General features: G+C 38.5%; 3 protein-coding genes and 1 long non-coding RNA gene across 5 annotated transcripts in view; 3 read left to right on the top strand and 1 right to left on the bottom strand.

Annotated features, from left to right (window-relative positions):
- Window positions 1-14,611, top strand: part of LOC109622949 (hypermethylated in cancer 2 protein-like) — a 301,534-nt gene that overhangs the window by 1,431 nt on the left and 285,492 nt on the right. The gene's annotated exons all lie outside the window — the stretch shown is intronic.
- Window positions 1,457-5,706, top strand: LOC115265191 (zinc finger protein 484). The gene is made up of 3 exons (XM_062849502.1): window positions 1,457-2,700; window positions 4,375-4,956; window positions 5,013-5,706. The coding sequence occupies exons 1-3, from the start codon at window positions 2,144-2,146 to the stop codon at window positions 5,026-5,028; spliced, it is 1,155 nt and encodes a 384-aa protein (XP_062705486.1). The 5' UTR covers window positions 1,457-2,143; the 3' UTR covers window positions 5,029-5,706.
- Window positions 6,705-7,621, top strand: LOC134287553 (uncharacterized). Its single transcript, XR_009997375.1, has 2 exons — window positions 6,705-6,998; window positions 7,062-7,621. It is a non-coding gene; the product is annotated as an uncharacterized LOC134287553 (long non-coding RNA).
- On the bottom strand, window positions 10,511-13,251 carry LOC109421263 (zinc finger protein Xfin). Of its 2 annotated transcripts, none has more exons than XM_029871131.2 (8): window positions 12,635-13,251; window positions 12,251-12,576; window positions 11,793-12,176; window positions 11,530-11,742; window positions 11,150-11,467; window positions 10,914-11,093; window positions 10,743-10,850; window positions 10,511-10,681 (listed from the first exon to the last, which is right to left on the bottom strand). In XM_029871131.2, exons 1-8 carry the CDS (start codon window positions 12,782-12,784, stop codon window positions 10,588-10,590), a joined length of 1,773 nt encoding a protein of 590 aa, XP_029726991.1. In that variant the 5' UTR covers window positions 12,785-13,251; the 3' UTR covers window positions 10,511-10,587. The 2 variants fall into 2 exon arrangements, with proteins under 2 accessions (XP_029726991.1, XP_029726992.1); XM_029871132.2 differs by having other exon boundaries at window positions 11,530-11,730; window positions 12,635-13,051.

Below are 14,611 nucleotides of genomic sequence, written 5' to 3'. Positions count from 1 at the left end.
GTGTTGTTCAATGAGTTTATCCGTTTCTCGGTGCACTGATGTCTCCTTAAACTTTTCCTGTAATAGAAAGGGCAATCAAACTATTTCATATCTGTAAGATTTTCATCTGCAACAACTTCAAATTTGTGCGATATTTCTAGACCAATAATCAGAACTATGGACAATACTTACAGCATAGGGAAACGAACTCCACAGATGAGACACTTATGGTCTTTGGATCCATGTGCTGATTTAAGGTGAAATTCAAGTTTTTGGTCAGTCTGATACTGCTTGTGGCATATGCTACATCGATGGGATGTTGTATTGTCACTGCCATTCTTTGCCTGGACACTTTCTGCAATAGCTGATAAAGTGCGCTCTGGATCTTGATTTTCAACATTATAGTTTGATTCAGCAGTAGTTTCATTCACTGGTATTTCAGACGTTTCTTCATAATCGGGAGGTTCGATTTTCACTGCTTCCAAAACAATCATATCGTCCATCCCAACTGGTCCCACACCAGCTTCCTTCGCGCCATTATTGACTCGACCAGTACGGACTTGGACTACCCGACCTTGAGTAGTGCTTAAAACTGATTCTGAAGGACACTCCAATTTCACTACTGTGCTCTGCATGACAGATTGAAGTGATCTATCGTCATTCCTCTTGATCATTGATTTGAACATGCCCTGAACCTCCTGGCAGCGCATTCGGAAGTGGTGAAACTCTATGATACGCATTCGACACATACCGCATATGGCTTGACTCATGCGGTCTTCGATAGATATCTGAAAGGTATAAAAAATAATGGAAATTGATGTATCTTAACCCAAATGATCAGTGATTCCAAAGCGGAAGATCATTACCACAATTGCAAGAAATTCCGAAATCCATCGCTGCAAGTCTTGTTCCTGGTGGACATCCTGCAGTAACTCTTTGTTCAAGCACAACCGACACAGGTTCCCGATGTTTTCGCGAGATCTTGATAAAGTTTCGATCATTTTCTGGCTTTTTCCTAAAAATTTAATGAAACTAAATGAGAAAAACAATTCTTAACTGAGTTGATGTGTAACAGAATGCACCTACAACAAACAAACAAATCACTCAAACACTATAACACTTCATCTGTTATAACAGTTTTTATTTTCTACCCCAGCGGTAAGATGTCAAATACAGTCAGGTATATTTTTACGCGGTTTCTATTTATGCGGCCGCGTAAATTTATTATCTTTAAGGATATTTACGGATAAACTCTTTAACAACCTTGCAAGCAACGTGAAAATATCGTATTGTAGTCGAACCACGAAGCACTCGACTTTATTAATGTGTATGTTGTAGTTGATAGCGAAGTTCAATAGAATAATATTCAAGCTACCAGCTGTTCAAGATAATTGACACCTTGCTGCTGGGGTAGAAAAATCATAATATATCAGATAATTGGTTTAAGTGTAAGTGATTTGTGTTAAGCTGTATTTGTTAGGTCAATGAAAAATCTGATGAATGCAGACTAGTTCATTCCAGAGAGTTGTTTTATCTGCTATAACTTCTGTGGTTCATTCGAGTTAACATAAAACAAAAACAGCTTTGATTGTTTTATGGGTGCATTCTGTAACACATCAAGTTTGTTAGAATTGTTTTTCTCGATAAATTTCATTAGTTTTCAAGAAAGAGCAAGAAAATGATCGAAACTTTATCAACATCTCTCGAAAATACCGGGAACCTATGTCCGTTGTGCTTGAACAAAGAGTTACTTCAGGATATTAACCAGGAACAGGACTTGCAGCTATGGATTTCGGACTTTCTTGCGATTGTGGTAATGATCTTTTGATTTGGAATCACTGATCGTTTGAGCTACAATGAGTTCGATTATATTTAATGCCTTTCAGATATGTACAGTAGACGTTCGATAACTGCAACATGTTTACGTTTCACTTAGCGAACGAAAATCCGATAACTGCAACGCCTGACAGTGTCAACAAGCCGTCAATTGACGTAAAATGAACGAAAAATTCATTCGACTGTTCATTAGGGCTAACATGGCGCACGATTTTGACGTTTGGCGGTGCGATAACTGCAAATTTGTTGCACTTACCGGACTTGCAGTTAAAAAGCATTGCAGTTAAACCGTTTGCACCGACCGAACGTCTACTGTATCGAAGACCGCATGAGTCAAGCCATATGCGGTGTTTGTCGAATGCGAATCGTAGAGTTTCAACACTTCCGAATGCGCTGCCAGGAAGTTCAGGGCATTTTGAAATCAACGATCAAAAGGAATGACGATAGATCACTTCAATCTGAGATGCAGAGTTCTGTAGCGAAATTGGAGTGTCCTTCAGAATCAGCTTTGGCCACTAATGAGGATGTGGAGAAGGATGCTGGTGTGGGACCAGTTGGGATTCATGATATAATTGTTTTGGAAGCAGTGAAAATCGAACCTTTAGATGATTGTGAAGAAACGTCTGAAATACTACTAAACAAAAAAGTGATTGAATCAAACTACAATGATGAAAATCAAGCTTTTGAGCCAAATTCAGAGCGCACTTTATCAGCTTTTGCACAAAGTGCCCAGACGAAGAATGACAGTGACAATACAACATCACATCGATGTAGCTTATGCCATAAGGTTTATCAGACTGAACAAAAACTTGGATTTCATCTTAAATCAGCACATGGATCTAAAGACCACAAGTGTCCCATCTGTGGAGTTCGTTTCCCTAGACTGTAAGTAATTTCCAGTGTTCTGCCCCAACTAACATTTTCAGCGCTATAAGCTTCAATCATTTACTTTCTGTTGTGTAACCATCGAGTAAAAGCAGTCAACGCTGAATAAAAGGAAAGCTAGTCAAATATAAATCATAAGCTAATATACGACTGCAAAACAAGCACCATACAGCTACCAAACTCGGTTTTCAGAAATCCATTGCTTGTCACTGGGGCTGCCTTTACTCCACTCTATTCCAACTTCGGGAGATTTCCCGGAAGATGTGAAAACTTGAACACATCGAATAGGAGTCCCCACTAACAAAACAGCTGCTACTATACAGTACAATTCGTTATACTGACAAATCCCCAAACCAGCAGCGCTTTAAAGGCCGTTATGCGATTTCATTACGGCTAGAAGCTGTAATAAAGAAACTGTTGGTTTACCAATACGACTTGTCGGATACAAACATTATTGTCAAAACAAACTTTAAGGGGGATATATAGCTACTACACAAATTCTTTACAGCTATCCATGTCTGTGCTGTGAAATTATTTAGGTTGCTTTTATTGCACTTTAATTCAATGCCGGAAGATGTGCAAATCGAGTAAGAGTCCCAGCCACTACAACAGCTGCTTTTATACAGTACGTTTTGTAATGTTGCCAAAACACAAAACAGCAGCGCTTCGTAGCCATTTAAAGAACACTCTTTCAGCTAGAAGCTGTGAAGAAGAATCTGTTGGCGTAACCACACAGCTTGTTCAATGTAAACATTATTGCGTTTGACGTTTCACAAGCTTTTGCAGCAAGTTGAAGTTGGGTGAGATTTCTTGTGGCACAATTATGAAGCCTTGTCTGGAGTAAAGGTAGCATTTGTGGCAGCGAGGACATCATCGGGACCTATCGGGACCAGTGGATACGGAGATCGGGAGTTCGATTCCAAGTAGCGGCAAGTACTTTAATTATTCAATTTTAAAAGTGATAATTCCAGTTCCACATGTATTGCGTCACGGTACAGTAGACGTTCGATAACTGCAACATGTTTACGTTTCACTTAGCGAACGAAAATCCGATAACTGCAACGCCTGACAGTGTCAACAAGCCGTCAATTGACGTAAAATGAACGAAAAATTCATTCGACTGTTCATTAGGGCTAACATGGCGCACGATTTTGACGTTTGGCGGTGCGATAACTGCAAATTTGTTGCACTTACCGGACTTGCAGTTAAAAAGCATTGCAGTTAAACCGTTTGCACCGACCGAACGTCTACTGTATCCATAACCTAATTATATTTAATCGTTTAATTTGGGGATGCCGTAAAACTATTATTTCACAACTGCGAAAAGGCTGAAAAAGTGCCTTTTCAAGATGTTATTCAGTTAGTGGTTACATAAGAGCCGAGAAAAGAGCTATGACTAGGTGGCATAGAAACCGATCGCACAGCATGTACAAGTGGATTAAGTTCGCCAGATTCATTGGTATAGGACTTGCATAGAAGCTTCCGTCCATATGTACAACACAGTAACTCAGCATCAAACCGTATTGAGGACGCTTTGTTGACGTTTACATTCACAATAAATGTTAGTTGGGTGATTACTGATCTAGAACTATCATACAAATTTGAATTTGTTGCAGATGAAAATCTAATGGATAAAAAATATTTACTATAGTTTGATTATCTCTTCTATTACAGGAAAAATTTAAGGAAACACCAGTGCACCGAGAAACATTTGAACTCATTGAAGAGCACGTGTAGCAAAACATACACTTTACGTGAAAAAATACAAAAAAGATCGAAAACTGATCATACTGAATTACAAACAACAGACTGTGTTTCAAAATCGGATAGAACCAAAGAATCAAAGTTGCATAAAACTCAGGCACATAAAGATTCACCCGAATTAGAAAAAAAGACTTCTGCGAAGAATGACACAGATCAGAGAAGCACCATAACCAGCAGCGACTATACCTGTACAACGTGTGATCGTTCATTCCAACGGAAAGATCAACTCAAAAACCATTTGAGAAGTCACCAGGAATACGTTGTCGAGGATCTTTCGATTGACATGGAAGCAATTCGTTTGTCTCTACTGAGCAGATTATCGATCCAGTTGCCCGGCCTTGATGGTATTGCACAAACTGCCGAGGAAACCGTCCACCAATGCAAGATATGTTGGAAACAACTTAAGTCACATCAACGACTAAACAGCCACATGAAGAATCATCAACCTAAGCAACACATGTGCAAACATTGTGGATTTTCGTGTAGTCGAAGGTAAAATGCTCGTCATGGGCCGAACCCAGTTCTGTATTAAATTCCTTAAATTACAGATACAGTTTGCAATAGAGGTTCCAACCCGGGATATCCCGGGACAAAAAATCCCGGGATCTTGAAAAATTCGGGATTTCCCGAATCCCGGGATATAATTTTCCACCGTCCCGAAAATCCCGGGATTCCCGGGACACATATTTCTTGCATTTTTTTTACGCTTTGATTAGGAATTGGAGAGTCTCTGAAACGTATTCGAAGAGCTGTGATTTGTTTGTTCGAAAATCGCCTTCAAGGAAAAATCACGAAAATGTTACATAAACCACTTCAACTGTGTGTGGACTTTAAAACTCGTTGGGACTCGACTGAAACGATGCTGGAGCACTTCCTTCGCTGTTCCGATTGCATCAAAGAGACACTTTCTGAAATAGACCTTTCAGGTCTTATGTTGGAAAGTGACATCGAGGTTGCAATAAACCTTCAGGAAGCTTTTCAGCCAATCAGACTCGCTTCGGAAGCATTGGGAAGACAAGTTGCTACATTACTGTCTGCGGAAGGCAACTTGAGTTTCTTGTATTCGAAGCTTAAGAAAAGTAACTCATAAGTTGGAAACGAGCTCTTCGATGCAATCACGAAAGGAATCAACGAACGGCTCCAAAAAGAAAAAAAAATAACAGCGCTGAATTCAAGGTCTTCCGTTGTCAGCTCAAGTACCAGCAGCACTGGAAAGCTTATCGAAAACGCAAATAAATAAGTCCATCAGGGAACTGGGAATTCGATTGTTGCAAGACTGCCAAAGACAGACCGAGAATGATGCTGCTGAGTTGAATGCTGGATTGTCCTGTATGCATGCGTGAAGAACTGGATTCGGCTATAAAGGAATTTGCGAACCCGTCCCAGACTGATTCGGCAATGATTGATTTTTCAAAAGTAATTGCGAAAGAGCTGTCACTTTAATCCGACAATTACACCGACGTCAACCAATAGCGAGCGCATCTTTTTGAACTCCGTCTGTTTTCAAAAGCGAACCCCACTGTCTGATGAAATCATTAATAGTAGTTTACGCAACAAGGTGCAGAATGATGATTTTTACAGCACGAGCCGTACATTTATACAACGAGGCTTGCCGAGTTGGATAATTACGAGGAGTGCTGTAAAAATCGAGTTCTGAACCGAGTTGCGTACAACGTTTTTTGCAACTTCATAAATTACCACTTGAGGGTAGTTTTTAACAAAACTTTTTCATCAGACTGCACACTGATGTTCATAGTCATTATTAAGGAAGTCTGATCATAGCAGGTTATACTATGCAGTTGTCACAATTTTTCTAACCTGTGTCCAGAAAGCATCAATAAGTTGATCAAAACTGAAAACAGTGCTGTAATGGTTCATTACGCAACGCAAACCAGTGCTGTAATGAACCATTACAACACTGTTAATTTGGTGTGGGAAAGTAGGCCTTTTCCTGTCAGATTTGCGTGAGATAAAATGGCCTATTACGATGAGAAGTTGCAAAAAACATTTGTTTCTTGAAGTCGTATTTTAAGAGAACGAATTCAAATTGATAAGACCAGTTACTTGATTTGAACCATAGATTTTTTTTACTGCTGAATAAACATATTCCTTACCACAAAATTGCGTTTTTAAGCATTTTGAAATTTTCCCGGGATCCCGGGATTTCCCGGGACAAGCAACAAATTTTATCCCGAATCCCGGGACAAGCAAATCGGTCGGGAAATGGAACCTCTAGTTTGCAACGACACCTGAAGACTCACACAAAATCAATTTTCGATAGACCAGAACGAGCGGAATCGCGCGAAACTATTTCAGATGAGGATGCTCGTTCAAAGGAAAACGCATCAGATCGCAGCTCAGCCATAGCTCGTAAATCCGATAAAGAGAGTCCCTACATCGGTAGGCTTCAACCGTTTCAGTGCAATGTGTGCTAGAGAGTGCAAAACTGCCAAAAACTTACAATATCATATGAGAGCTGTGCACGGTCCAAAAAATCATGTTTGCCTTACCTGTGGAGTTCGATTCACTAAACGGTGAGCTGGTCTGAGTAGTGCATTAGAAAAAACCGTTGAAATCATTTTCTTTTTTTTTTTCAGAAACAATTTGAATATGCATCTTCTCACCAGGAATCATTTGAACATGTTAATTAAAAATTCGCTTCAGAACCAACTGTCGGTTACTATAAAGGAGGATGTTGACGAGCAAATAACATCCACAAAACCAAAGAAAACTCAAACTGCATCTCTGGAAAAATCGGCAATGGACGAAATGTCACATTCTCCCGGAACAAAAATCGAAAATGACATCGGTCAAAAAGAAAGCAGCGCGCCCGTTGAGAACAGTATGGATTCCGAAGGACGTGCCTCAACTGCTTCAAATGCAACTGATCAAGAGGGATATCTTTGCTTGATTTGCAACCGATCGTTCAATCGACAAAGTAAGCTGACTAACCACAGAAGAGTTCATGAAGAGCCGCCCTCAAGTGTCGGAGAGGATTAAGAATAATCCTTTATTGTTTAATATGCAAACTCTTCTTCACTGTTATTGAAAGCTTATCAGCAAAGCTCGAGCATTTAATGCAATTCATTCATTTCCGTGCGTAGGAACGTGTATGCCAGCTTACATTTGGTAAGTGTAATAAACGTTCTGAACTGTTTTTGTTGGGAGTTTTTCTCTGAAAGAACTATCTTCTTTCAAAGGGTCCTGGGACCAAATATTTCCGGTTGAGATTTCCGCAATATTTGTTCCATTCTTGGATCATTGTTGTCCCCCTTGGTTGCCTAGAAATGCACTTGTAATGATTACACTCAGGCAAATAAACCTAAGATTATCATAAGGTTTAACTTATAAAATGGACTTTAAACAATTCATAACGGCTTGAACGATTTTCATAAGGTCTGTCAATGACGCAGAATCGACTCGCAGTTTGCACATTCTCCCATGGCAAATCTGTCAAATTACTGTCACGCACACGCAAACGTATGCATTGTGTGGGGCACTTAAGTTTTTTTTTGCCGAAATATCTGGCTGAGCTTTGGGACAAGTTTCAATTAATGTTTTCATTGAAACTTCAAAATTAAATTTGCTAGTGGAGGACTTCCTGAAATTATTGCTTTGCAGGAGTATTTAACGGTATTTCTAGAAATTTCTTAATGAGTTCATAGAAAAGCTTCCTGCAACCACCAAAGTCATCATACTAACAGTTTCGTATTGTGACATTTTTTTTTGAACAATTTCTAATCAAATCAGACATCACGGAAGAATTTCTGGTGGACTTTTTATGGAATCATGAATTGATGACGAAATTCTGGGAGGAACTCTTATAGTGATTTCTGCGTAACGATTTGTAGAATTACTGGATTAATTTATAAATAAATACCTAGAATCCTTGCAATTCATGACATTAAAACGGAAGCGAAATTGCAAGTTGATAACCAGAAAACACGATTCTCTAGATTATTTTATGAAATCTTTTCATGTATGGCCTGCTAACTTAAAGAATTCCTGGCGTTACCAATGGTAAACATGAAAAGCATCTTGCACGAATTCCTTAGGGCAAACATATTAACATAAGAGTATGTATAAGAGTTTTTAACCATAGTTCCTAATGCAAATCGGAGGAATTGCTCTATGTGCTTCTTGGGGTTCTTCAGGGTTTGCTGACAAAACATTGTTCTGAAATTTTGAACATAAAAAGAAAGAAAAAAAATCTTATACTGAAATAAATGTAAGCCCATGTACCTACATCTGATGATTTTTTTTTGCATTAGCCTGGGTTAACCCAATGGTCTGAATGCTACTCAAAACCGGTACTAGATCTCATTTTAAATCGTAAATTCATTTTCATATCCTAGAGAAATTAGAGTAAAACTAGACAAATCCTTTAAAAAAAAGAAAAAGATGTATACTCTACGCAATAGTTTCCATAAGAAAATATTCACGAGTTTCTAAGTGAGTTCTTTTAAAATGGGATTAGAAATTAAGCCCAGAATATCGATTTTTTCCTGGAATATCTAAAAAGAGCCTTACAAATTTCGTCAGAAATGTCAAAGTTTTGTTTTTCAGGGTTTGATAATTTCTCTACAAATTCAGCTAGAAATTGTTTATGAATAGAAAACCTTTTATGGCAATCCCCAGGTATTTTCAAATTTTGAGAAAAATTAAGGAATTCATCGCTCTCATAGCAAAACTCATATTTTCTTTTTTTGAAAATTATCGATTCCCACTAAACAGGATTTTTTTACAGGAATTTATCTGAGTTATGCATTTTTTTTATCTAAATTTCCTAATAATTATTTGATTACTCAATTTTTGAATAGATTTCCTAATTTGCCACTAGCAGAGTATGTGAGAAATTTTCACAGACATTTATTCGGTATTTTTGCAATAAACTTCTTTCAGGAAATTTGTTAGCAAATTCCTGGAAGAATTTCACCAGAAAACACTCCCATAATTTTGGCTATAGGAATCAAAGCAGAATTACGTCAATAATGCCGTCCTTCATACCTTCATAATTCCTGGGAAAGCATTAAAACCTCCTTTAAAAAATTTACCAAAGAGTGTTTCAGCTAGCCAACTAAATTTTTATTGGAACTTCATCAAGGATTTCTTACAGATTTTTCAAAAATCTTTTGGTAATTCCGACACACATATTTTCAGGTATAGGTTTACGTTACAAGACATCCAGAATTGGAAGCAAATTTCAAGCATATGTTACATGTAATTTTTTTTCGATGTTAACGTCTCCAAAATATTGTAAAATTGTCACAGCATCACAATGACATTGTAAATATTTCAGTAAGTTTTACAGATCCACTTAGAAGCTTGGATTCTTGGATGTTTTACATGCTCCACAGGTACAGGGTGAGGAAAAATTATCCGTGTTTTTTTCAGTGTAATTTTCTATTGGCAGTTGCTGAATTAAGCGTACATGCACCTTCTGAAGGATACTGTAGCACCATGAGCACGTGAATATTTCGGGGATAACGGCTGAACATTTCAGTTCGACTGGACTCCATCGCACGGAGCTAAGAAGCCTTTGAAGATGAGCGCCGCACTTCTACCGAGATATTCAACAAAAGATCACTGATTTTCAAACTCTCCGGATCTCAATTTAATAAACTATTCTGTGTGGCCTATTCTTGAGCCCACGGCCTGTGCTACATGGCAAAGTACGTGAAATCGTTTAAAATATACTTGACCAGAGCCTAGGACTCAATTTCTTTGGAAGAGCTATCGAACATAGTCGATAAGTTTCCTAAGTGGTTGAAAGGCGTGTGTGAAAGCAAATGAGGGACATTTCGAAATCAATTTGTAAAATTTATGAAGCTTATGATTGTACCTTCCATCACTGTAAAATGCTCTGAAAATATTTTGATTGGAAATGAAGATATTTCAAAAACATTTTACACGGATAATTTTTCCACACACTGTATATAAAGAAAAGTCGGGAAATTTCAAAATCAATGCGGGAAAAATGCGGGAATTTCAATTTTGATTTTGTGTGGTCACCCTGTTGCACACAAAATAATAAGTATTTCGCACAGTTTTGAATTTCCTTTATTGGCGTTTCGAGCGACTGTTGCATTGTTTGAATTTTCCAATCTTCATCGGCAGTGTACCCTATTCTGGCTCGATTTTGAATTCTTCTGCTTCAAAAAGACTGTCGCCCTCTTTGAGGCTGGACTGGTATTCAGAGCTGTTTTCCGCAAGTTGACTGAAATCAAGAAGGTTAAGTCGATTTTTTATGGATTGATGAGTTAAATACATTCTGTTACCTTTCAGAGGGTTGTGGGAATTCACTAGTGTATGCATTCTGAGTCTCCTGAGAAATATTATCGTCCTTCGAGTCTACATGACACTTCATATGTTTTTTCAAGTTCCGCCTATAAAAGAACAAAATCAGTTCTAGCTATTCAGTCGTACAAGATGAAATGCGCTTCTCTTACAGTTTTGTGAATGTTTTGCTGCAAACCGTGCAGCAGTGTTTTCGCGGTCCATGATTCAGTACATGACTGTTCAGCTGACCTACTGATAGGAACACTTTATCACAAAATGGACATTTCTGGGATTTTAGAGTGCTATCTTCTTGGTTATGCTTTGTTAGGATATGCTCCTCCAACTTTTTGCTGGAATAAAAACAGATTTTTATATGTTGTCTGAAAGGTGTTAGGGTAGTTCTTACTTCGATGCGAAAAATTCACTGCAAATAGAGCATTTAAACTTTTTCGGCTTATGTGTAAATTTGTAGTGTAACCACAGCGATTTCTGTGTTTTGAATGTCTTCTGGCATTTTTCGCACTCTATTAATGAAGCTGGGTCGGATGCGGTATTTTGTTTGTATTCATTCCCGATATTCATACTTTTCGGCTCGCCTTCAACATCTGCATTAACGGTTGAGAAAGCTTCTTTCGGTTGCATCTGTTGAGTTTGAAACAATCGAAAGTCTTCCTTACTGTCGCGGTCTCGAGTATGCACCTTGATGTGCTGCTCAAGTTTGTTGCTGCAAATTAAAACCCAATGCTTTAATTTGTATTCGAAAGAGATAATTCGAGTGATTCTTACCGCATAGTGAATCGAAAGTTGCAAATATGACACTCATGGCACCTTGGTCCATGCACTTTTTTCTGGTGTTGCAAGAGCCCTGAATTGCCTTTGAATGTCTTGTCGCATGTAACACACTTGAACGATCTTGCAATGTCTGGCGCAGATCGCTGGCGTTCTTCAACAGACTGATGACTCAATATATGTCTTTCTAGTGAGAATCTGAAACAAAAACTTTTTTTCTGGATAAAAATTTAGCGAAAGGAATACAAGTACATCTTTACCGTAATGCGAATGGTCGTTCACAAATCGGACAAATGAGATTCTTTATTCCATGAATATTCTTCCTGTGCGCCCTCATGGTTTGCCTTAGCTTGAACATCTTGAAACATATATCACATTGCAGTTCGTTTCTCTCGATATTCATCCCTTTTCCATCAGCCGCATGACTGGAAGAGGTTGGTTCGTAATAGATTTCGCTCGTAACTCCGCCTTTCGTGTCCTGTAGTGATTCCTCATTCTGTGCTTCTGCGTTATATTTCGTTTGCTGCTTCTGTTCTGAGACATTGATTACTGCAACAATTTCTTCACGCGATTCAAATATTGTATTATCGGTCGTTCCAGGTTCCTTTGGGTGAACTAACGTCATATGTCTTAACAACTGTTGACTACAATTAAAAGGTAATTACGACATGTCAGTTACTTGTAACAATGTTGTAACTTTTATATGTAGTAACCTTACCGTCTTGCGAAAAGTTTGCTACAAATTGTGCACGTGTGCTTCCTGGGCCGATGGATATTCCTATGGCAGATCAACAGCTTCCTCTTTTTAAACAACTTCTGACATACTTCACATTGCAGTGGATTGGTTTCAGCATTGCATATTTCAGATGATTGATTTCTTTTTACTTGTTCAAGATTGGTCGCCTCTTGCTGAATCGTAGATTGTAGCCAGGATTGAAGCACAGTTTGCACTTCCTGGCAACGGGTCCGGAACTGATAGAATTCAAATATTCGTATACGGCAAACACCACATACAGATTGGCTAATGGGATCATCGAGGTACACCTAAAAGTATGGACCAATTTCAAGATTATGATCGTATAATACCTCTAGAGGTCATAACCGTTATCGAAAGCAAATCCAACACCAATTGATTCAGTCCTTCTTCATCGAATACATCGGCAAGTTCTCCTTCGCTCAGACATAGGCGGCAAACTGGATAGGGGTTCTTTCTGAACTCTTCCGGTTCAGTTTTGATTGCTTGCAAATCCATGATGTCAAGTCTTGGACAACTATGTGACAAATAATTAATAATTTAGATAACACATATGTTAACTTTGTTTATGCAATTTTAGACTAGGTAAACGATGGCTATTTGTGTTCATCTGCCCATCATGTTACACTGCTTGTCAAATAGATTTTAGGTGAACCATTAAATGAACGCATGCTGAAGCTTTGTAGTTATCATTGAGTTATCAACCAATGAACCGAATTCACTTGGTCCGAGAATTTCGACACTAGAGCGAGGCAATTTTCAATTAGAATCCAATTCCCCCCTCCGTACACGCTATGTCCAAAGGGAAGTACAGTAGACGTTCGATAACTGCAACATGTTTACGTTTCACTTAGCGAACGAAAATCCGATAACTGCAACGCCTGACAGTGTCAACAAGCCATCAATTGACGTAAAATGAACGAAAAATTCATTCGACTGTTCATTAGGGGCAGGGCTAACATGGCGCACGACTTTGACGTGTGGCGGTGCGATAACTGCAAATTTGTTGCACTTACCGGACTTGCAGTTAAAAAGCATTGCAGTTAAACCGTTTGCACCGACCGAACGTCTACTGTATTATGAAAAGTGAATGTACCTCAAAGTTTATTCGCTAGAACCGTATTTTTGGACCTCTAGATTCAGAATATGTGCGATTTAAAATAATCCATCTTGGGTTTTTTTCCATACATTTTTATATGGGATGAAATTAACCTTAAAATGACTTTTTTCGCCATTTGTATGGAAAAATAGGCAAAAAATCAAAAAAATCGAAAAAAATCGAAAAACCCAAGATGAAATATTTTAAACCGCACAGATTCTGAAACTAGAGGTCCAAACCTACGATCCTATGGAATAACATTTGAGGTACATTCGATTTTCATAATACTTCTCTTTGGACATAGCGTGCCGTAACGCTTTTTTGTATGAAAATCCCATTTTTTTGTACGGACGCTGGGCCATACTTCCCCTTCCTCTTAAGTGCTACTTAATTTGTGAATGGCGCCTAGGAATGAGAGTCAGGCACCTTGATCACTGTAAGCCCAACTAACATTTTTAAAGCCAATCAGACTTTTAGAAGCGTTCAGAACCGTCATAAATCCTAATACCTTTTATTTTGGTTTTATGGAGGTTTTAAGAACCTCGTCTAGTCCATTTGATCAAAAAATGTAACTTGGGAAGGTCACAGTCCCCACCAAGATCCGAATGAACTGGATAGCCGTCCATCGCTGCTTTGTCCAGTCTAGGTCAGTCCCAGGAAAGCCGTTTTCGTCCATGATTTTCCATATTTCTATGCAGTCGATACTGTCGTATACGGCCTTGAAGTCGATGAACAGGTGTGGATGTGATATTCATGGCATTTTTGGTAGATATGCCGTACGGTGGAAATTGACCAGAATTCCGTTGTCGACCGGTCTTTGATGTAGCCGGCTTGATAACTAGATAGCGCTAGAATAATCTGAAAAGCAATATGATCAAGATAGTGCTGTTGTTAGTAATCAGTCATTTCCTGTATGAAGGGCCAAAAACGGACCCGCAAGCAGAGACACATGCACGAAACCCGCATCAAAGAGGAGGTTGTCCCATCAGCCTCCTGTCCAAATCGTTTCAATAGGGTCCCTCTCTTTCCTAATATATGATGAGATGTGTATATTGTACATGTACGTGGCTGTTGTGTGAGTAAGTGGTTCACGATATGACCGACAGAGATATATTTGTCTGAAATGTAATATATTATGATAATACGCACAAAATTCACCTGAATTTACCTGGAATAAAATGTTAATTAACAGCAAATGTTGAAATACAAAAACAAAACACATACAA

Source organism: Aedes albopictus, chromosome 2 (genome assembly GCF_035046485.1).
Source record: "Aedes albopictus strain Foshan chromosome 2, AalbF5, whole genome shotgun sequence".
Lineage (NCBI taxonomy): Eukaryota > Metazoa > Arthropoda > Insecta > Diptera > Culicidae > Aedes > Aedes albopictus.
The sequence above is the reverse complement of the archived record's forward strand: the minus strand, read 5'-3'. Positions and strand labels throughout refer to the sequence as shown.

Bases quoted from the DNA above. Each gene is read 5' to 3' on its own strand.
- LOC115265191 (XM_062849502.1), top strand. From the start codon at position 2,144: ATGAGTCAAGCCATATGCGGTGTTTGTCGAATGCGAATCGTAGAGTTT. The intron at 2,701-4,374 runs GTAAGTAATTTC...CTTCTATTACAG, and splicing joins GGAGTTCGTTTCCCTAGACT to GAAAAATTTAAGGAAACACC.
- LOC109421263 (XM_029871131.2), bottom strand. From the start codon at position 12,784: ATGGATTTGCAAGCAATCAAAACTGAACCGGAAGAGTTCAGAAAGAAC. The intron at 11,468-11,529 runs GTAAGAATCACT...TTTAATTTGCAG, and splicing joins AACTTTCGATTCACTATGCG to CAACAAACTTGAGCAGCACA. The intron at 10,682-10,742 runs GTAACAGAATGT...TCTTGATTTCAG, and splicing joins TTCCCACAACCCTCTGAAAG to TCAACTTGCGGAAAACAGCT.